The sequence below is a fragment of the Phyllobates terribilis genome, unplaced genomic scaffold, assembly GCF_046119375.1.
Source record: "Phyllobates terribilis strain yellow unplaced genomic scaffold, ASM4611937v1 Scaffold_12__6_contigs__length_324123572, whole genome shotgun sequence".
NCBI lineage: Eukaryota > Metazoa > Chordata > Amphibia > Anura > Dendrobatidae > Phyllobates > Phyllobates terribilis.
This window is the reverse complement of record NW_027362772.1, coordinates 320,834,154-320,856,066: the sequence shown is the minus strand read 5'-3', so window position 1 is coordinate 320,856,066 and position 21,913 is coordinate 320,834,154. Positions and strand designations below refer to the sequence as shown.

At 49.5% G+C, this 21,913-nt stretch overlaps 1 protein-coding gene across 2 annotated transcripts in view; it reads left to right on the top strand.

The window, feature by feature from the left end:
* The window catches only part of IGSF9B (immunoglobulin superfamily member 9B), a 235,460-nt gene that overhangs the window by 190,456 nt on the left and 23,091 nt on the right, over nt 1-21,913 (top strand). For both annotated transcript variants that reach the window (XM_073657479.1, XM_073657480.1), the window contains exons 13-16: nt 2,982-3,157; nt 3,245-3,471; nt 4,133-4,217; nt 4,491-4,652. In XM_073657479.1, coding sequence (XP_073513580.1) covers nt 2,982-3,157; nt 3,245-3,471; nt 4,133-4,217; nt 4,491-4,652 — 650 coding nt within the window. The remainder of the gene's footprint in view (nt 1-2,981; nt 3,158-3,244; nt 3,472-4,132; nt 4,218-4,490; nt 4,653-21,913) is intronic.

The window sequence follows — 21,913 nt, the reverse complement described above, 5'->3', positions numbered from 1 at the left end:
CACCAGGAGATGATGACGCTCTCTGATGGGTGCGCTCTATCCTAGGAGGTGGTGACTCTCTGATGGGTGCGCTCTGTCCTAGGAGGTGGTGACTCTCTGATGGGTGCGCTCTGTCCTAGGAGGTGGTGACTCTCTGATGGGTGCGCTCTATCCTAGGAGGTGGTGACTCTCTGATGGGTGCGCTCTATCCTAGGAGGTGGTGACTCTCTCTGATGGGTGCGCTCTACACTAGTAGATTCCGCTCTCTGATGGGTGCGCTCTGTCCTAGGAGATGATGACGCTCTCTGATGGGTGCGCTCTGTCCTAGGAGTTGGTGACTCTCTGATGGGTGCGCTCTGTCCTAGGAGGTGGTGACTCTCTGATGGGTGCGCTCTACACCAGGAGATGATGACGCTCTCTGATGGGTGCGCTCTATCCTAGGAGGTGGTGACTCTCTCTGATGGGTGCGCTCTACACTAGTAGATGCCGCTCTCTGATGGGTGCGCTCTACACTAGTAGATGCCGCTCTCTGATGGGTGCGCTCTATCCTAGGAGGTGATGACACTCTCTGATGGGTGCGCTCTATCCTAGGAGGTGATGACGCTCTCTGATGGGTGCGCTCTATCCTAGGAGGTGGTGACTCTCTGATGGGTGCGCTCTACACTAGTAGATGCCGCTCTCTGATGGGTGCGCTCTATCCTAGGAGGTGGTGACTCTCTCTGATGGGTGCGCTCTACACTAGTAGATGCCGCTCTCTGATGGGTGCGCTCTATCCTAGGAGGTGGTGACTCTCTGATGGGTGCGCTCTGTCCTAGGAGGTGGTGACTCTCTGATGGGTGCGCTCTGTCCTAGGAGGTGGTGACTCTCTGATGGGTGCGCTCTATCCTAGGATGTGGTGACTCTCTGATGGGTGCGCTCTATCCTAGGAGGTGGTGACTCTCTCTGATGGGTGCGCTCTACACTAGTAGATGCCGCTCTCTGATGGGTGCGCTCTGTCCTAGGAGATGATGACGCTCTCTGATGGGTGCGCTCTGTCCTAGGAGGTGGTGACTCTCTGATGGGTGCGCTCTGTCCTAGGAGGTGGTGACTCTCTGATGGGTGCGCTCTACACCAAGAGATGATGACGCTCTCTGATGGGTGCGCTCTATCCTAGGAGGTGGTGACTCTTTGATGGGTGTGCTCTGTCCTAGGAGGTGATGACGCTCTCTGATGGGTGCGCTCTACACCAGGAGATGATGACGCTCTCTGATGGGTGCGCTCTATCCTAGGAGGTGGTGACTCTCTGATGGGTGCGCTCTGTCCTAGGAGGTGGTGACTCTCTGATGGGTGCGCTCTGTCCTAGGAGGTGGTGACTCTCTGATGGGTGCGCTCTATCCTAGGAGGTGGTGACTCTCTGATGGCTGCGCTCTATCCTAGGAGGTGGTGACTCTGATGGGTGCGCTCTACACTAGTAGATGCCGCTCTCTGATGGGTGCGCTCTGTCCTAGGAGCTGGTGACTCTCTGATGGGTGCGCTCTGTCCTAGGAGGTGGTGACTCTCTGATGGGTGCGCTCTACACCAGGAGATGATGACGCTCTCTGATGGGTGCGCTCTATCCTAGGAGGTGGTGACTCTCTCTGATGGGTGCGCTCTACACTAGTAGATGCCGCTCTCTGATGGGTGCGCTCTATCCTAGGAGGTGGTGACTCTCTCTGATGGGTGCGCTCTACACTAGTAGATGCCGCTCTCTGATGGGTGCGCTCTGTCCTAGGAGATGATGACGCTCTCTGATGGGTGCGCTCTGTCCTAGGAGGTGGTGACTCTCTGATGGGTGCGCTCTGTCCTAGGAGGTGGTGACTTTCTGATGGGTGCGCTCTGTCCTAGGAGGTGGTGACTCTGATGGGTGCGCTCTACACCAGGAGATGATGACGCTCTCTGATGGGTGCGCTCTATCCTAGGAGGTGGTGACTCTCTGATGGGTGCGCTCTGTCCTAGGAGGTGGTGACTCTCTGATGGGTGCGCTCTGTCCTAGGAGGTGGTGACTCTCTGATGGGTGCGCTCTATCCTAGGAGGTGGTGACTCTCTGATGGGTGCGCTCTATCCTAGGAGGTGGTGACTCTCTCTGATGGGTGCGCTCTACACTAGTAGATGCCGCTCTCTGATGGGTGCGCTCTGTCCTAGGAGTTGATGACGCTCTCTGATGGGTGCGCTCTGTCCTAGGAGGTGGTGACTCTCTGATGGGTGCGCTCTGTCCTAGGAGGTGGTGACTCTCTGATGGGTGCGCTCTACACCAAGAGATGATGACGCTCTCTGATGGGTGCGCTCTATCCTAGGAGGTGGTGACTCTTTGATGGGTGTGCTCTGTCCTAGGAGGTGATGACGCTCTCTGATGGGTGCGCTCTACACCAGGAGATGATGACGCTCTCTGATGGGTGCGCTCTATCCTAGGAGGTGGTGACTGATGGGTGCGCTCTGTCCTAGGAGGTGGTGACTCTCTGATGGGTGCGCTCTGTCCTAGGAGGTGGTGACTCTCTGATGGGTGCGCTCTATCCTAGGAGGTGGTGACTCTCTGATGGGTGCGCTCTATCCTAGGAGGTGGTGACTCTCTGATGGGTGCGCTCTACACTAGTAGATGCCGCTCTCTGATGCGTGCGCTCTGTCCTAGGAGCTGGTGACTCTCTGATGGGTGCGCTCTGTCCTAGGAGGTGGTGACTCTCTGATGGGTGCGCTCTACACCAGGAGATGACGCTCTCTGATGGGTGCGCTCTATCCTAGGAGGTGGTGACTCTCTCTGATGGGTGCGCTCTACACTAGTAGATGCCGCTCTCTGATGGGTGCGCTCTATCCTAGGAGGTGATGACACTCTCTGATGGGTGCGCTCTATCCTAGGAGGTGATGGTTGCGCTTTCTTTTGTTCGCCCCTTCTGTCTACTCTCGGGGTCAATGAGGATGTTTGTCTCGGGCTCCAGTCTCTAATCGGCCGGGCCCCACGGTCATTATATGTCTCCTCTGGGCCCTTACAGGGTGAAGCGCGCCCAGTTTGGGCCTCATGACTGGGTGTCCATGCCCGTGGCCGGTGGGGCGAGCTCACTTTTCGTGGACTCCCTGGATCCGGAGACGGAGTACCAGTTCAGTGTTCTGGCGCAGAATAAGCTGGGGACGAGCTCGTTCAGCGAGGTGGTGACGGTGCGGACCCTGGGTGAGACGAGCTCTGCTGCACAGTGTGTATATATATCATATATACCCTCACCTCCTTATGACGTTTCTTCTCTTCCTGTGTTCGAAGCTTTCCCTGTCACCACCCCAGAGCCGCTGTTGGTCCTCACCTCGCCGCGCTGTCTCATCGCCAACCGCACGCAGCAGGGCGTGCTCCTGTCCTGGCTCCCGCCGGCCAATCACACCTTCCCGCTGGATCGCTATATTATGGAGTTCCGCTTAGCAGAGCGATGGGAGATCTTGGATGACGCCATCACCGGGGCTGAGACCGAGATCCTGGCAAAGGATCTCTCCCAGGTACCGCACTCTGCGGGGAGACTGGGGCCAGTCGAGGGTTAAGAATGACTGGGGGATTCTTAGTAGATATAGGGGAAGCCCTGATATTTGGGGAGCCACTGCCACCAATCACTTACTTTTTGCAGCATGTTGAGGTCTGTGGACGTTTTGGTCTTAATTATCGGTCATTTTGTGATGTCATCATTATGTAATTGAGAAATAAGTTATTAACCCTCACCAGACATGACTGTATAGACGAGTTTGCTCTTGTTCACCGTCAGGGATCCTCACAGGATCCCGATTACTCAGAGACCACCCACTGTAATCCCTGGAGCGAACAGCTCTCTGCTGCCCCCTATCGTCCGGACAATTACACGATTGACCGAGGAGGCCTCAGACTGTTCTCACTTATTAGTTATGTGAGCGTATGGCGTACACACCTACGGATTCCCACGCATGGAATATGTGTATATGCCCCTGTACGATCACGTGTGTCCATTGGTCACACACGTCTCTTATCAGGGGGCTCCATTTCTGATGAGTTTGGAGAGAGATTTCTAATATTTCCTGACATTCACACTCCTAGATGTGGCAGAATCTGCGTCTGTTTCTTCTTCTTCCGTCCTGTAGTATCATCCAGCTGTGGCTCGCATGCCCTCTGACCTTCTGCTTCTCTGTGTAGGACACCTGGTACGAGTTCCGGGTTCTGGCCGTCATGCAGGACCTCATCAGTGAGCCCAGTAACATCGCCGGGGTGTCCAGTACAGGTAGGGGCCACACGAACCCAAAAGAGTCTGTCAACCGCTCCAATCACCCATACAGGTGCAGGCGCATCCCCCGGGCCCCGCTGCATCCCCCGGGCCCCGCTGCATCCCCCGGGCCCCGCTGCATCCCCCGGGCCCCGCTGCATCCCCCGGGCCCCGCTGCATCCCCCGGGCCCCGCTGCATCCCCCGGGCCCCGCTGCATCCCCCGGGCCCCGCTGCATCCCCCGGCCCCGCTGCATCCCCCGGCCCATGTATATTTGCTTTCTGCCTTTCAGATGTCTTTCCGTCCCCAGAACTGAGTGATGAAGGTTTCGCTCGGCCCGTCCTCGCTGGAATAGTCGCTACGATCTGCTTCTTGGCTGCTGCGGTTTTGTTTAGCACATTGGCGGCTTGTGTGGTGAACAGACAGAGAAAACGCAAACTGAAGAGAAAGAAAGGTGAGTGGAGAATAGAAAGCATTAACCACAACATCTGATCACAAGAGCTTACAATCTATGAGGAGAGGAGACTGAGCACAAGAGCTTACAATCTATGAGGAGAGAGGAGACTGAGCACAAGAGCTTACAATCTATGAGGAGAGGAGACTGAGCACAAGAGCTTACAATCTATGAGGAGAGGAGACTGAGCACAAGAGCTTACAATCTATGAGGAGAGGAGACTGAGCACAAGAGCTTACAATCTATGAGGAGAGGAGACTGAGCACAAGAGCTTACAATCTATGAGGAGAGGAGACTGAGCACAAGAGCTTACAATCTATGAGGAGAGAGGAGACTGAGCACAAGAGCTTACAATCTATGAGGAGAGGAGGAGACTGAGCACAAGAGCTTACAATCTATGAGGAGACTGAGCACAAGAGCTTACAATCTATGAGGAGAGAGGAGACTGAGCACAGGAGCTTACAATCTATGAGGAGAGAGGAGACTGAGCACAAGAGCTTACAACCTATGAGGAGAGAGGAGACTGAGCACAAGAGCTTACAATCTATGAGGAGAGGGGGAGACTGAGCACAAGAGCTTACAATCTATGAGGAGAGGGGGAGACTGAGCACAAGAGCTTACAATCTATGAGGAGAGGGGGAGACTGAGCACAAGAGCTTACAATCTATGAGGAGAGGAGACTGAGCACAAGAGCTTACAATCTATGAGGAGAGGAGACTGAGCACAAGAGCTTACAATCTATGAGGAGAGGAGGAGACTGAGCACAAGAGCTTACAATCTATGAGGAGAGGAGACTGAGCACAAGAGCTTACAATCTATGAGGAGAGGGGGAGACTGAGCACAAGAGCTTACAATCTATGAGGAGAGGGGGAGACTGAGCACAAGAGCTTACAATCTATGAGGAGAGGAGACTGAGCACAAGAGCTTACAATCTATGAGGAGAGGAGACTGAGCACAAGAGCTTACAATCTATGAGGAGAGGAGGAGACTGAGCACAAGAGCTTACAATCTATGAGGAGACTGAGCACAAGAGCTTACAATCTATGAGGAGAGGAGACTGAGCACAAGAGCTTACTGTCTATGAGGAGAGGGGGAGACTGAGCACAAGAGCTTACAATCTATGAGGAGAGGAGGAGACTGAGCACAAGATCTTACAATCTATGAGGAGAGGAGGAGACTGAGCACAAGAGCTTACAATCTATGAGGAGAGAGGAGACTGAGCACAAGAGCTTACAATCTATGAGGAGAGGAGACTGAGCACAGGAGCTTACAATCTATGAGGAGACTGAGCATAAGCGTTTACAACCTATGAGGAGAGAGGAGACTGAGCACAAGAGCTTACAATCTATGAGGAGAGGAGACTGAGCACAAGAGCTTACAATCTATGAGGAGAGGAGGAGACTGAGCACAAGAGCTTACAATCTATGAGGAGAGAGGAGACTGAGGACAAGAGCTTACAATCTATGAGGAGAGGAGACTGAGCACAAGAGCTTACAATCTATGAGGAGAGGGGGAGACTGAGCACAAGAGCTTACAATCTATGAGGAGACAGGAGGAGACTGAGCACAAGAGCTTACAATCTATGAGGAGAGAGGAGACTGAGCACAAGAGCTTACAATCTATGAGGAGACAGGAGGAGACTGAGCACAAGAGCTTGCAATCTATGAGGAGAGGGGGAGACTGAGCACAAGAGCTTACAATCTATGAGGAGAGGAGGAGACTGAGCACAAGAGCTTACAATCTATGAGGAGAGGAGACTGAGCACAAGAGCTTACAATCTATGAGGAGAGGAGACTGAGCACAAGAGCTTACAATCTATGAGGAGAGAGGAGACTGAGCACAAGAGCTTACAATCTATGAGGAGAGGAGACTGAGCACAGGAGCTTACAATCTACGAGGAGAGAGGAGGAGACTGAGCACAAGAGCTTACAATCTATGAGGAGAGAGGAGACTGAGCACAGGAGCTTACAATCTATGAGGAGAGAGGAGACTGAGCACAGGAGCTTAAAATCTATGAGGAGAGAGGAGACTGAGCACAAGAGCTTACAACCTATGAGGAGAGGAGACTGAGCACAAGAGCTTACAACCTATGAGGAGAGGAGACTGAGCACAAGAGCTTACAATCTATGAGGAGAGGGGGAGACTGAGCACAAGAGCTTACAATCTATGAGGAGAGGGGGAGACTGAGCACAAGAGCTTACAATCTATGAGGAGAGGAGACTGAGCACAAGAGCTTACAATCTATGTGGAGAGGAGACTGAGCACAAGAGCTTACAATCTATGAGGAGAGGAGGAGACTGAGCACAGGAGCTTACAATCTATGAGGAGAGGAGACTGAGCACAAGAGCTTACAATCTATGAGGAGAGAGGAGACTGAGCACAAGAGCTTACAATCTATGAGGAGAGAGGAGACTGAGCACAAGAGCTTACAATCTATGTGGAGAGGAGACTGAGCACAAGAGCTTACAATCTATGTGGAGAGGAGACTGAGCACAAGAGCTTACAATCTATGAGGAGAGGAGACTGAGCACAAGAGCTTACAATCTATGAGGAGAGGAGGAGACTGAGCAGAGGAGCTTACAATCTATGAGGAGAGGAGACTGAGCACAAGAGCTTACAATCTATGAGGAGAGGAGACTGAGCACAAGAGCTTACAATCTATGAGGAGAGGAGACTAAGCACAAAAGCTTACAATCTATGAGGAGAGGGGGAGACTGAGCACAAGAGCTTACAATCTATGAGGAGACTGAGCACAAGAGCTTACAATCTATGAGGAGAGGAGGAGACTAAGCACAAGAGCTTACAATCTATGAGGAGAGAGGAGACTGAGCACAAGAGCTTACAATCTATGAGGAGAGGAGACTGAGCACAAGAGCTTACAATCTATGAGGAGAGGAGGAGACTGAGCACAGGAGCTTACAATCTATGAGGAGAGGAGACTGAGCACAAGAGCTTACAATCTATGAGGAGACTGAGCACAAGAGCTTACAATCTATGAGGAGAGGAGACTGAGCACAAGAGCTTACAATCTATGAGGAGACTGAGCACAAGAGCTTACAATCTATGAGGAGAGGAGACTGAGCACAAGAGCTTACAATCTATGAGGAGAGAGGAGACTGAGCACAAGAGCTTACAATCTATGAGGAGAGAGGATACTGAGCACAGGAGCTTACAATCTATGAGGAGAGGAGACTGAGCACAAGAGCTTACAATCTATGAGGAGAGGAGGAGACTGAGCACAAGAGCTTACAATCTATGAGGAGACTGAGCATAAGAGCTTACAATCTATGAGGAGAGGAGGAGACTGAGCACAAGAGCTTACAATCTATGAGGAGAGGAGGAGACTGAGCACAAGAGCTTACAATCTATGAGGAGAGGGGGAGACTGAGCACAAGAGCTTACAATCTATGAGGAGAGGAGGAGACTGAGCACAAGAGCTTACAATCTATGAGGAGAGAGGAGACTGAGCACAGGAGCTTACAATCTATGAGGAGAGGAGACTGAGCACAGGAGCTTACAATCTATGAGGAGACTGAGCATAAGCGTTTACAACCTATGAGGAGAGAGGAGACTGAGCACAAGAGCTTACAATCTATGAGGAGAGGAGACTGAGCACAAGAGCTTACAATCTATGAGGAGAGGGGGAGACTGAGCACAAGAGCTTACAATCTATGAGGAGAGGAGACTGAGCACAAGAGCTTACAATCTATGAGGAGAGAGGAGACTGAGGACAAGAGCTTACAATCTATGAGGAGAGGAGACTGAGCACAAGAGCTTACAATCTATGAGGAGAGGGGGAGACTGAGCACAAGAGCTTACAATCTATGAGGAGACAGGAGGAGACTGAGCACAAGAGCTTACAATCTATGAGGAGAGAGGAGACTGAGCACAAGAGCTTACAATCTATGAGGAGACTGAGCATAAGAGCTTACAATCTATGAGGAGAGAGGAGACTGAGCACAAGAGCTTACAATCTATGAGGAGACAGGAGGAGACTGAGCACAAGAGCTTACAATCTATGAGGAGAGGGGGAGACTGAGCACAAGAGCTTACAATCTATGAGGAGAGGAGGAGACTGAGCACAAGAGCTTACAAACTATGAGGAGAGGAGACTGAGCACAAGAGCTTACAATCTATGAGGAGAGAGGAGACTGAGCACAAGAGCTTACAATCTATGAGGAGAGGAGACTGAGCACAGGAGCTTACAATCTATGAGGAGAGAGGAGGAGACTGAGCACAAGAGCTTACAATCTATGAGGAGAGAGGAGACTGAGCACAGGAGCTTACAATCTATGAGGAGAGAGGAGACTGAGCACAGGAGCTTACAATCTATGAGGAGAGAGGAGACTGAGCACAAGAGCTTACAACCTATGAGGAGAGGAGACTGAGCACAAGAGCTTACAATCTATGAGGAGAGGGGGAGACTGAGCACAAGAGCTTACAATCTATGAGGAGAGGAGACTGAGCACAAGAGCTTACAATCTATGAGGAGAGGAGACTGAGCACAAGAGCTTACAATCTATGAGGAGAGGAGGAGACTGAGCACAGGAGCTTACAATCTATGAGGAGAGGAGACTGAGCACAAGAGCTTACAATCTATGAGGAGAGGAGACTGAGCACAAGAGCTTACAATCTATGAGGAGAGGAGACTGAGCACAAGAGCTTACAATCTATGAGGAGAGGAGACTAAGCACAAAAGCTTACAATCTATGAGGAGACTGAGCACAAGAGCTTACAATCTATGAGGAGAGGAGGAGACTAAGCACAAGAGCTTACAATCTATGAGGAGAGAGGAGACTGAGCACAAGAGCTTACAATCTATGAGGAGAGAGGAGACTGAGCACAAGAGCTTACAATCTATGAGGAGAGAGGAGACTGAGCACAAGAGCTTACAATCTATGAGGAGAGAGGAGACTGAACACAAGAGCTTACAATCTATGAGGAGAGAGGAGACTGAGCACAAGAGCTTACAATCTATGAGGAGAGAGGAGACTGAGCACAGGAGCTTACAATCTATGAGGAGAGAGGAGACTGAGCACAAGAGCTTACAATCTATGAGGAGAGAGGAGACTGAGCACAAGAGCTTACAATCTATGAGGAGAGAGGAGACTGAGCACAAGAGCTTACAATCTATGAGGAGAGAGGAGACTGAGCACAAGAGCTTACAATCTATGAGGAGAGAGGATACTGAGCACAGGAGCTTACAATCTATGAGGAGAGGAGACTGAGCACAAGAGCTTACAATCTATGAGGAGAGGAGGAGACTGAGCACAGGAGCTTACAATCTATGAGGAGAGGAGGAGACTGAGCACAAGAGCTTACAATCTATGAGGAGACTGAGCATAAGAGCTTACAATCTATGAGGAGAGGAGGAGACTGAGCACAGGAGCTTACAATCTATGAGGAGAGAGGAGACTGAGCACAAGAGCTTACAATCTATGAGGAGAGGAGACTGAGCACAGGAGCTTACAATCTATGAGGAGAGGAGGAGACTGAGCAGAGGAGCTTACAATCTATGAGGAGAGAGGAGACTGAGCACAAGAGCTTACAATCTATGAGGAGAGGAGACTGAGCACAGGAGCTTACAATCTATGAGGAGAGAGGAGACTGAGCACAAGAGCTTACAATCTATGAGGAGAGGAGACTGAGCACAGGAGCTTACAATCTATGAGGAGAGGAGGAGACTGAGCACAGGAGCTTACAATCTATGAGGAGAGGAGGAGACTGAGCACAAGAGCTTACAATCTATGAGGAGACTGAGCATAAGAGCTTACAATCTATGAGGAGAGAGGAGACTGAGCACAGGAGTTTACAATCTATGAGAAGAGGAGACTGCGCACAAGAGCTTACAATCTATGACGAGAGGAGGACACTGAGCACAAGAGCTTACAATCTATGAGGAGAGGAGGAGACAGCACAGGAGCTTACAATCTATGAGGAGAGGAGACTGAGCACAAGAGCTTACAATCTATGAGGAGACTGAGCATAAGAGCTTACAATCTATGAGGAGAGAGGAGACTGAGCACAAGAGCTTACAATCTATGAGGAGAGGAGTAGACTGAGCACAAGAGCTTACAATCTATGAGGAGAGAGGAGACTGAGCACAAGAGCTTACAATCTATGAGGAGAGAGGAGACTGAGCACAAGAGCTTACAATCTATGAGGAGAGGAGACTGAGCACAAGAGCTTACAATCTATGAGGAGAGAGGAGGAGACTGAGCACAAGAGCTTACAATCTATGAGGAGAGAGGAGGAGACTGAGCACAAGAGCTTACAATCTATGAGGAGAGGAGGAGACTGAGCAGAGGAGCTTACAATCTATGAGGAGAGGAGACTGAGCACAAGAGCTTACAATCTATGAGGAGAGGAGGAGACTGAGCAGAGGAGCTTACAATCTATGAGGAGAGGAGACTGAGCACAAGAGCTTACAATCTATGAGGAGACTGAGCATAAGAGCTTACAATCTATGAGGAGAGAGGAGACTGAGCACAAGAGCTTACAATCTATGAGGAGAGGAGTAGACTGAGCACAAGAGCTTACAATCTATGAGGAGAGAGGAGACTGAGCACAAGAGCTTACAATCTATGAGGAGAGAGGAGACTGAGCACAAGAGCTTACAATCTATGAGGAGAGGAGGAGACTGAGCACAAGAGCTTACAATCTATGAGGAGAGAGGAGACTGAGCACAAGAGCTTACAATCTATGAGGAGAGAGGAGACTGAGCACAGGAGCTTACAATCTATGAGGAGAGGAGGAGACTGAGCACAAGAGCTTACAATCTATGAGGAGAGAGGAGACTGAGCACAAGAGCTTACAATCTATGAGGAGAGGGGGAGACTGAGCACAAGAGCTTACAATCTATGAGGAGAGGAGGAGACTGAGCACAAGAGCTTACAATCTATGAGGAGAGGAGGAGACTGAGCACAAGAGCTTACAATCTATGAGGAGAGGAGGAGACTGAGCAGAGGAGCTTACAATCTATGAGGAGAGGAGACTGAGCACAAGAGCTTACAATCTATGAGGAGAGGAGGAGACTGAGCAGAGGAGCTTACAATCTATGAGGAGAGGAGACTGAGCACAAGAGCTTACAATCTATGAGGAGACTGAGCATAAGAGCTTACAATCTATGAGGAGAGAGGAGACTGAGCACAAGAGCTTACAATCTATGAGGAGAGGAGTAGACTGAGCACAAGAGCTTACAATCTATGAGGAGAGAGGAGACTGAGCACAAGAGCTTACAATCTATGAGGAGAGAGGAGACTGAGCACAAGAGCTTACAATCTATGAGGAGAGGAGGAGACTGAGCACAAGAGCTTACAATCTATGAGGAGAGAGGAGACTGAGCACAAGAGCTTACAATCTATGAGGAGAGAGGAGACTGAGCACAGGAGCTTACAATCTATGAGGAGAGGAGGAGACTGAGCACAAGAGCTTACAATCTATGAGGAGAGAGGAGACTGAGCACAAGAGCTTACAATCTATGAGGAGAGAGGAGACTGAGCAGAGGAGCTTACAATCTATGAGGAGAGGAGACTGAGCACAAGAGCTTACAATCTATGAGGAGAGAGGAGACTGAGCACAAGAGCTTACAATCTATGAGGAGAGAGGAGACTGAGCACAAGAGCTTACAATCTATGAGGAGAGAGGAGACTGAGCACAAGAGCTTACAATCTATGAGGAGAGGAGGAGACTGAGCACAAGAGCTTACAATCTATGAGGAGAGAGGAGACTGAGCACAGGAGCTTACAATCTATGAGGAGAGAGGAGACTGAGCACAGGAGCTTACAATCTATGAGGAGAGGAGGAGACTGAGCACAAGAGCTTACAATCTATGAGGAGAGAGGAGACTGAGCACAAGAGCTTACAATCTATGAGGAGAGAGGAGACTGAGCACAAGAGCTTACAATCTATGAGGAGAGGGGGAGACTGAGCACAAGAGCTTACAATCTATGAGGAGAGGAGGAGACTGAGCACAAGAGCTTACAATCTATGAGGAGAGGAGGAGACTGAGCACAAGAGCTTACAATCTATGAGGAGACTGAGCACAAGAGCTTACTGTCTATGAAGCGAAGCTATCTGCTCATCTTATAGACTATGCAGTGGTATAGTGGAGTGTACAGTTTAGCTTAGTTCCAGCTCTGAGATGTGATTATAACACCTACTAGAAACCTCCTTGCATGAAGAACATTGCACAGTATTACTGAGCAATGAGATGCTGTTAATAGGTCTGGTATGATGAGATAAAACACTTACTAGAAGTATACTGTTCATGGAGGACATTATACTGCAGCTTAGCTTTACATCCTGCACTCGGGTGAGACACATTACTTACTAGAATCGCAGCAACGTCATGGGATGCGGTGGATTTATACAATAGTACTGAGCAGTGTAGATGTGAATCCTGCACTGGATTAGGTAAATCTAGAAAGCAGCTGAATAATACACAACACTACTGAGCAGTGTAGATGTTAAGGCAGGTGGGATGCAGTATGTAGTAGAAGCTTGCGCAATATCATGGAGGACATCACAACGCATTTCTCATCAGTGGGCATCTGTAAATCCAGCAATGAGGTGTAAAATTACACTGAGCAATGGACAGCGGTAAACCCAACTACAGTCCTGCTCCTGGTTATTGGCACCATGATGTGTAAGGACATAATGTGGAATATCTCCTGAAAATAATCATTCAAGTGAAACCGTTTTTGTATAGAGACTCGTGTTACATACAGAAGAGCAGATGATAAACCATAATTTAAAAAAAAAATGGGAGGGAAAAATAAAAAAAACCTAAAGCTGCAGTCACTGGTATCGGCACCTTTACATGAATTTATTATGGAAACACATTTTCACTCACCCTGTGATAAATCACAAGAGATTCTCCTGTGATTAATTGTCGGTGCCCATGTGACTTGAATTAGCCAATGAATTAGCCAAAACTTCACTGTTTTAAAAAGCCACATGGTAGGTCCTGTTCCTTTGTCACAATGATGAAGACAAATGAGCTGTCTGAGGTCATCAGAACTGCTATTATTAGCAAACACAAGACTTCCAAAGGGTATAAGGCCATCTTTAAAGACCATGCGCAATATTAAGAAGTTTGCCAAGCATGGAGCAGTCAAGAACCTCCCTGGACGTGGGGGAAAGAGGAAAATTGACAAGAGATGTCTTCAAAGGTTCGTGCAAATGGTAGAAAAAACACCACGTTAAACATCCAAAGATCTGAAGGCCAACCTGGAACTGTCGGGGTTCATGGTTTCAACAAGTACCATCCACTGCACACTAAACCAAGCAGAGCTTTATGCGCCAAGGCCAAGGAAGAAACCATTGGCAGAAATCAGTTCTTCCTTTTTATGTCTCTTCTTCAGCAAAGACTACCTTGACAATCCATCTGGGAAAATGTTCTGTGGACAGATAAAACAAAAATAGAGCTTTTTGGCAATGCAAAGCAACAGTTTGTTTACAGATGGCGCAATAAAGCTTATAAGGAAAAGAACACCTTACCAACAATTAAGCATGGTGGAAGATCCATAATGCTGTGGGGTTGCTTTGCTGCGTCTGGTACTGGAGGCCTTGACCTTATCACAGGAATCATGAAACAAGAGGATTATTAAGAGATTTTTGAGCGAAATGTCCTGCCCAGTGTAAGAAAACTTGATTTAAATCGAAGATCGGTCCTCCAGCAAGACAATGACCCAAAGCACACAGGAATGGTTGAAAAAAGAAAAGATGTACGGTTTTAAAATGGCCAGCAATACGTCCTGACCTCAATCCCAAAGAAAACTGAAAAGAACCTGCAAACATTCAAGAGCTTGAACAAACTATAAAGGAAGATGGGAGAAAACTCCAGAGAAGAGCAAGAAGCTTATAGATGGCTCCAAGAAACGTGTGGAGGCCGTCAGCTACGCCAAAGGGGGGGGGGGGGGGCAACCAAGTATTAATTAGGGGGGCAACCAAGTATTAATTAGGGGGGCCTTTATTGCTGCACATGCTGCTTATTCTGTTTCTTCTTTAAAATTGCAATATGGAAGTTGAAAAACAATGTTTTATTGTTCTATTACTTTGGACCACAAATTAAAAAATCCTGAGGATATAACTTTGTACAATATCTTCAGAAAGAAATAGAAATTTACCAGGGGTTCCAATAATGGTGACCAGCACTCTATGGTATGAGATGAAATACAAAGTTATTTTTTTCTAGTAAGTATCATTTGATATAAAAATTGTAGTAAATGGTTATTCAGCACTATGCTAGACGTTACACAGAAGCAGCGGAGAGCTGAGGATCCAGTTCTGAGATCATGTATTTTATCTCAAGTCTCAGCTGGAATTGGGTCATTATTCGGCAGTACTGAGCAGTTAGTTGTGAATCCAGCACTTAGTGTAGCTCACCTACCTCCTACACGCTGGAAACCCAACTCTCGGTGAGATGAAACATTTACTAGAAGTAGCATGGCGGACATTATGCAGCAGTACTGAGCAGTGTAGCTGTTAAGCCAGCTCTGGGGTGAGAAACCTGCTTCCACTTATATTAAGTGTTTAGTGCATGAGGCACAGGAGACTTAAATTAATTTAAACACAAACCGTACTGTGCAAAAGTTTTAGGCAGGTGTGGAAAACCTTTGCATTGTAAGAGTAATTTAAAAAATAGAATTGTCTACAATTGACAAAGGTGACAGACTGTCTCCGGACACCGCCGAATGGAGGCGACGGGCGGTCTCCGGACACCGCCGAATGGAGGCGACGGGCGGTCTCCGGACACCGCCGAATGGAGGTGACGGGCGGTCACTGGACACCTCCGACAGGCGACGGGCGGTCACTGGACACCTCCGACAGAGGCGACGGGCGGTCACCAGATACTGATGGGATTTACATTCTCTTTTCTTAAGTCACTTTCCATTTTATTGAGTAAAATAAACCCTTCTGTGTCTGACGCGTTTTACTGTGCAGCATTTTTTGCATACGCGACTCAGCTCAAACTTTTGCACAGTGCTGTACATGCAAGGCATTTATTCTACTTCCACATCCATTAGACAGATCGCACAAAGGGTTAATTCGATTTGAAATGATCCCATAAAGACTACACTATATGGAATCTACTGATGTGGGTGTACAAGGGCCGCTGTGTAGACGGGGCAGGGATATTGATATTTATTAGGCTTTTAGAATTGCTATGAATTAAAACCACAGATGCTCTTTAAACACCCCAAAAAGTAGGCCCCCCCCAATATTCAATGACCCAATGTTTGCAGATGTCTCAATTAGAAAATGCTTTCAATATTCCATTTACACCTAAAATCCAGGCGGCCTGATGCACAAACCATAAAAGTAATAGCTGAAGGTGTCCGCTATCTGCTGCAATAGATCTACTGCCCCCGTGCACAGCGCTGCCCCCCAAACCTGCCCTCACCACTCCAGGTGTGGCAATCTCCGCACTTGTACAAGCAGCTTTGTATCTGTGATCGTCAGCGAAAACGTCACTGAAAGGTTTTACTGGGACTCCACGTGTGCACGCAAAATAATGCTTCTTCAGGGGCCGGGTCCACTGATTGACCCACAGGGCGAAACTGTCCCCGACATGTGAATGGGACATCATCTAGACAGCACATATGCACGCCACCGCGTGTGACAACCACCCGGCCATCAAGGCAGATGGCGCCATGGCCCCCAGAAATGTGCGGACACCATAGTGATCGAGAGATACGGGCGGGGGTATGGAGCGTGAGGGCACGTACGGACACCATAGTGATGGAGAGAGATGGGCGGGGGTACAGAGCGTGAGGGCATGTATGGACACCCTAGTGATGGAGAGAGATGGACGGGGGTACGGAGCATGAGGGCATGTACGGACACCGTAGTGATGGAGAGAGATGGGCGGGGGTACGGAGCGTGAGGGCACGTACGGACACTGTAGTGATGGAGAGACTGGCCAGGGTACGGAGCGTGAGGGCACGTACGGACACCGTAATGATGGAGAGAAACGGGCGGGGGTACGGAGCGTGAGGGCACGTACGGACACTGTAGTGATGGAGAGACTGGCGGGGGTACGGAGCGTGAGCGCATGTATGAACACCGTAGTGATGGAGAGATGGGCGGGGGTACGGAGCGTGAGCGCATGTATGAACACCGTAGTGATGGAGAGACTGACGGGGGTATGGAGCGTGAGGGCATGTATGGACACCGTAGTGATGGAGAGACTGACGGGGGTATGGAGCGTGAGGGCATGTATGGACACCGTAGTGATGAAGAGACTGACGGGGGTACGGAGCGTGAGGGCATGTATGGATACCGTAGTGATGGAGAGACTGACGGGGGTACGGAGCGTGAGGGCATGTATGGACACCGTAGTGATGGAGAGACGGGCGGGGGTACGGAGCGTGAGGGCATGTATGGACACCGTAGTGATGGAGAGAAACGAGTGGGGGTACGGAGCGTGAGAGCACATGCGGACACCGTAGTGATGGAGAGACTGGCGGGGGTACGGAGCGTGAGAGCACGTACGGACACCGTAGTGATGGAGAGAAACAGGCGGGGGTACGGAGCGTGAGAGCACGTACGGACACCGTAGTGATGGAGAGACTGGGGGGGTATGGAGCGTGAGGGCATGTATGGACACCGTAGTGATGGAGAGACTGGCGGGGGTACGGAGCGTGAGGGCACGTATGGACACCGTAGTGATGGAGAGACTGGCGGGGGTACAGAGCGTGAGGGCATGTATGGACACCGTAGTGATGGAGAGACTGGCGGGGGTACGGAGCGTGAGGGCATGTATGGACACCGTAATGGAGAGACGGGTGGGGGTACGGAGTGTGAGGGCATGTATGGACACCCTAGTGATGGAGAGACTGGCGGGGGTACTTAGCGTGAGAGCACGTACGGACACCGTAGTGATGGAGAGACGGGCGGGGGTACGGAGCGTGAGGGCATGTACGGACACTGTAGTGATGGAGAGACGAGCGGGGGTACTTAGCGTGAGAGCACGTATGGACACCGTAGTGATGCAGAGACTGGCAGGGGTATGGAGCGTGAGGGCATGTATGGACACCGTAGTGATGCAGAGACTGGCAGGGGTATGGAGCGTGAGGGCATGTATGGACACCGTAGTGATGGAGAGACGGGCGGGGGTACTTAGCGTGAGAGCACATGTGGATACCGTAGTGATGGAGAGAATCTAGATCTGCAAAGAGAATCTTGGAAACGAAGCTGCAAAACAGTGAAAACACAGAAATAAAGTGCATGATCGAGTGCCCACAATTATTATACACCGTGCAGTCACCAGATACTTTACTGACCTGAATAGATACAAAAGAAACATAAAACGTGATATAAGCTGAATACATCAAGCAATAAAGAGATGGCTGTAAATAATAGCACAGAGGAAGACTTTGGCCAATGAAGGATAATAAGTGAAATCATTATTGTATTGCATAAGACGTCGATGATGTATGCAGCATATGATGGAGCACGGTATGCAGCACACTAAGGAGCAGACTATGCAGCACACTATGGAGCAGACTATGCAGCACGATATGCAGCACACTATGGAGCAGACTATGCAGCACACTATGGAGCAGACTATGCAGCACATGATGGAGCACGGTATGCAGCACACTATGGAGCAGACTATGCAGCACGATATGCAGCACACTATGGAGCAGACTATGCAGCACACTATGGAGCAGACTATGCTGCACACTATGGAGCAGACTATGCTGCACGTTATGCAGCACACTATGGAGCACACTATGGAGCAGACTATGCAGCACATGATGGAGCACGGTATGCAGCACACTAAGGAGCAGACTATGCAGCCCACTATGGAGCACACTATGGAGCACACTATGCAGCATACTATGGAGCAGACTATGCAGCACGATATGCAGCACACTATGGAGCAGACTATGCAGCACACTAAGGAGCAGACTATGCAGCACACTATGGAGCACGATATGCAGCACACTATGGAGCAGACTATGCAGCACGATATGCAGCACACTATGGAGCAGACTATGCAGCACGATATGCAGCAGACTATGCAGCACACTATGGAGCAGACTATGGAGCAGACTATGGAGCATACTATGCAGCACACTATGGAGCAGACTATGCAGCACGATATGCAGCACACTATGGAGCAGACTATGCAGCACACTATGGAGCACGATATGCAGCACACTATGGAGCAGACTATGCAGCACACTATGGAGCAGACTATGCAGCACGATATGCAGCACACTATGCAGCACACTATGGAGCAGACTATGCAGCACACTATGGAGCAGACTATGCAGCACACTGGAGCAAACTATGCAGCACGATATGGAGCACACTATGCAGCACACTATGGAGCACGATATGCTGCACACTATGGAGCAGACTATGCAGCACACTATGGAGCAGACTGTGCAGCACACTATGGAGCAGACTATGCAGCACGATATGGAGCACACTATGCAGCACAATATGCAGCACACTATGGAGCAGACTGCAGCACGATATGGAGCAGACTATGCAGCACGATATGCTGCACACTATGGAGCAGACTATGCAGCACACTATGCAGCACGATATGGAGCAGACTATGCAGCACGATATGCAGCACACTATGGAGCAGACTATGCAGCACGATATGCTGCACACTATGGAGCAGACTATGCAGCACGATATGGAGCACACTATGCAGCACGATATGGAGAACACTATGCAGCACGATATGGAGAACACTATGCAACACGATATGCAGCACACTATGGCGCAGACTATGCAGCACACTATGGAGCAGACTATGCAGCACACTATGGAGCAGACTATGCAGCACACTATGGAGCACGTTATGCAGCACACTGGAGCAGACTATGCAGCACGTTATGGAGCACACTATGCAGCACACTATGGAGCAGACTATGCAGCACGATATGGAGCAGACTATGCAGCACGTTATGGAGCACACTATGTAGCACGATATAGAGCAGACTATGCAGCACACTATGGAGCAGACTATGCAGCACGATATGGAGCAGACTATGCAGCACGTTATGGAGCACACTATGGAGCAGATTATGCAGCACATTATGGAGCACTATGGAGCAGACTATGCAGCACGTTATGCAGCACACTATGGAGCAGACTATGCAGCACGTTATGGAGCACACTATGGAGCAGACTATGCAGCATGTTATGCAGCACACTATGGAGCAGGCTATGCAGCACGATATGGAGCAGACTATGCAGCACGTTATGGAGAACGCTATGGAGCAGACTATGCAGCACACTATGGAGCAGACTATGCAGCACATTATGGAGCAGACTATGCAGCACACTATGGAGCAGACTATGCAGCACGTTATGGAGCACACTATGGAGCAGACTATGCAGCACGTTATGGAGCACACTATGGAGCAGACTATGCTGCACACTATGGAGCAGACTATGCAGCACGATATGCAGTACACTATGGAGCAGACTATGCAGCACACTATGGAGCAGACTATGCAACACACTATGGAGCAGACTATGGAGCACGTTATGGAGCAGACTATGCTGCACACTATGTAGCAGACTATGCAGCATGACATGGAGCAGACTGCAGCACACTATGGAGCAGACTATGCAGCACAATATGGAGCAGACTATGCAGCACGATATGGAGCAGACTATGCAGCACGTTATGGAGCACACTATGGAGCAGATTATCCCGCACATTATGGAGCAGACTATGCAGCACGTTATGCAGCACACTATGGAGCAGACTATGCAGCACGTTATAGAGCACACTATGGAGCAGACTATGCAGCATGTTATGCAGCACACTATGGAGCAGACTATGCAGCACGATATGGAGCAGACTATGCAGCACGTTATGGAGCACACTATGGAGCAGACTATGCAGCACACTATGGAGCAGACTATGCAGCACGTTATGGAGCACACTATGCAGCATGTTATGCAGCACACTATGGAGCAGACTATGCAGCACACTATGGAGCAGACTATGCAGCACGTTATGGAGCACACTATGGAGCACGTTATGCAGCACACTATGGAGCAGACTGTGCAGCACGTTATGGAGCAGACTATGCAGCACATTAAGGAGCAGACTATGCAGCACACTATGGAGCAGACTATGCAGCACGTTATGGAGCACACTATGGAGCAGACTATGCAGCACGATATGCAGTACACTATGGAGCAGACTATGCAGCACACTATGGAGCACGTTATGGAGCAGACTATGCTGCAGACTATGCAGCACGATATGCAGTACACTATGGAGCAGACTATGCTGCACACTATGGAGCAGACTATGCAGCACGTTATGGAGCAGACTATGCAGCACTTTATGGAGCAGACTATGCAGCACGATATGCAGTACACTATGGAGCAGACTATGCAGCACGTTATGGAGCACACTATGGAGCAGACTATGCAGCACACTATGCAGCATGTTATGGAGCACACTATGGAGCAGACTATGCAGCACGATATGCAGCACACTATGGAGCAGACTATGCAGCACGTTATGCAGCACACTATGGAGCAGACTATGCAGCACACTATGGAGCACGTTATGCAGCACACTATGGAGCAGACTATGCAGCACGTTATGGAGCAGACTATGCAGCACGATATGCAGTACAGTATGCAGCACGATATGCAGTACACTATGGAGCAGACTATGCAGCACGTTATGGAGCACACTATGGAGCAGACTATGCAGCACGTTATGGAGCAGACTATGCAGCACGTTATGCAGCACACTATGGAGCACGTTATGCAGCACACTATGGAGCATACTATGCAGCACGTTATGGAGCACACTATGGAGCATACTATGCAGCACGTTATGGAGCACACTATGGAGCACACTATGCAGCACACTATGGAGCACGTTATGCAGCACACTATGGAGCACGTTATGCAGCACACTATGGAGCATACTATGCAGCACGTTATGGAGCACACTATGGAGCAGACTATGCAGCACGATATGCAGTACACTATGGAGCAGACTATGCAGCACGATATGCAGTACACTATGGAGCAGACTATGCAGCACACTATGGAGCAGACTATGCAGCACGTTATGGAGCACACTATGGTGCACACTATGGAGCAGACTATGCAGCACGATATGCAGTACACTATGGAGCAGACTATGCAGCATGATATGCAGTACACTATGGAGCAGACTATGCAGCACTTTATGGAGCAGACTATGCAGCACACTATGGAGCACGTTATGGAGCAGACTGCAGCACACTATG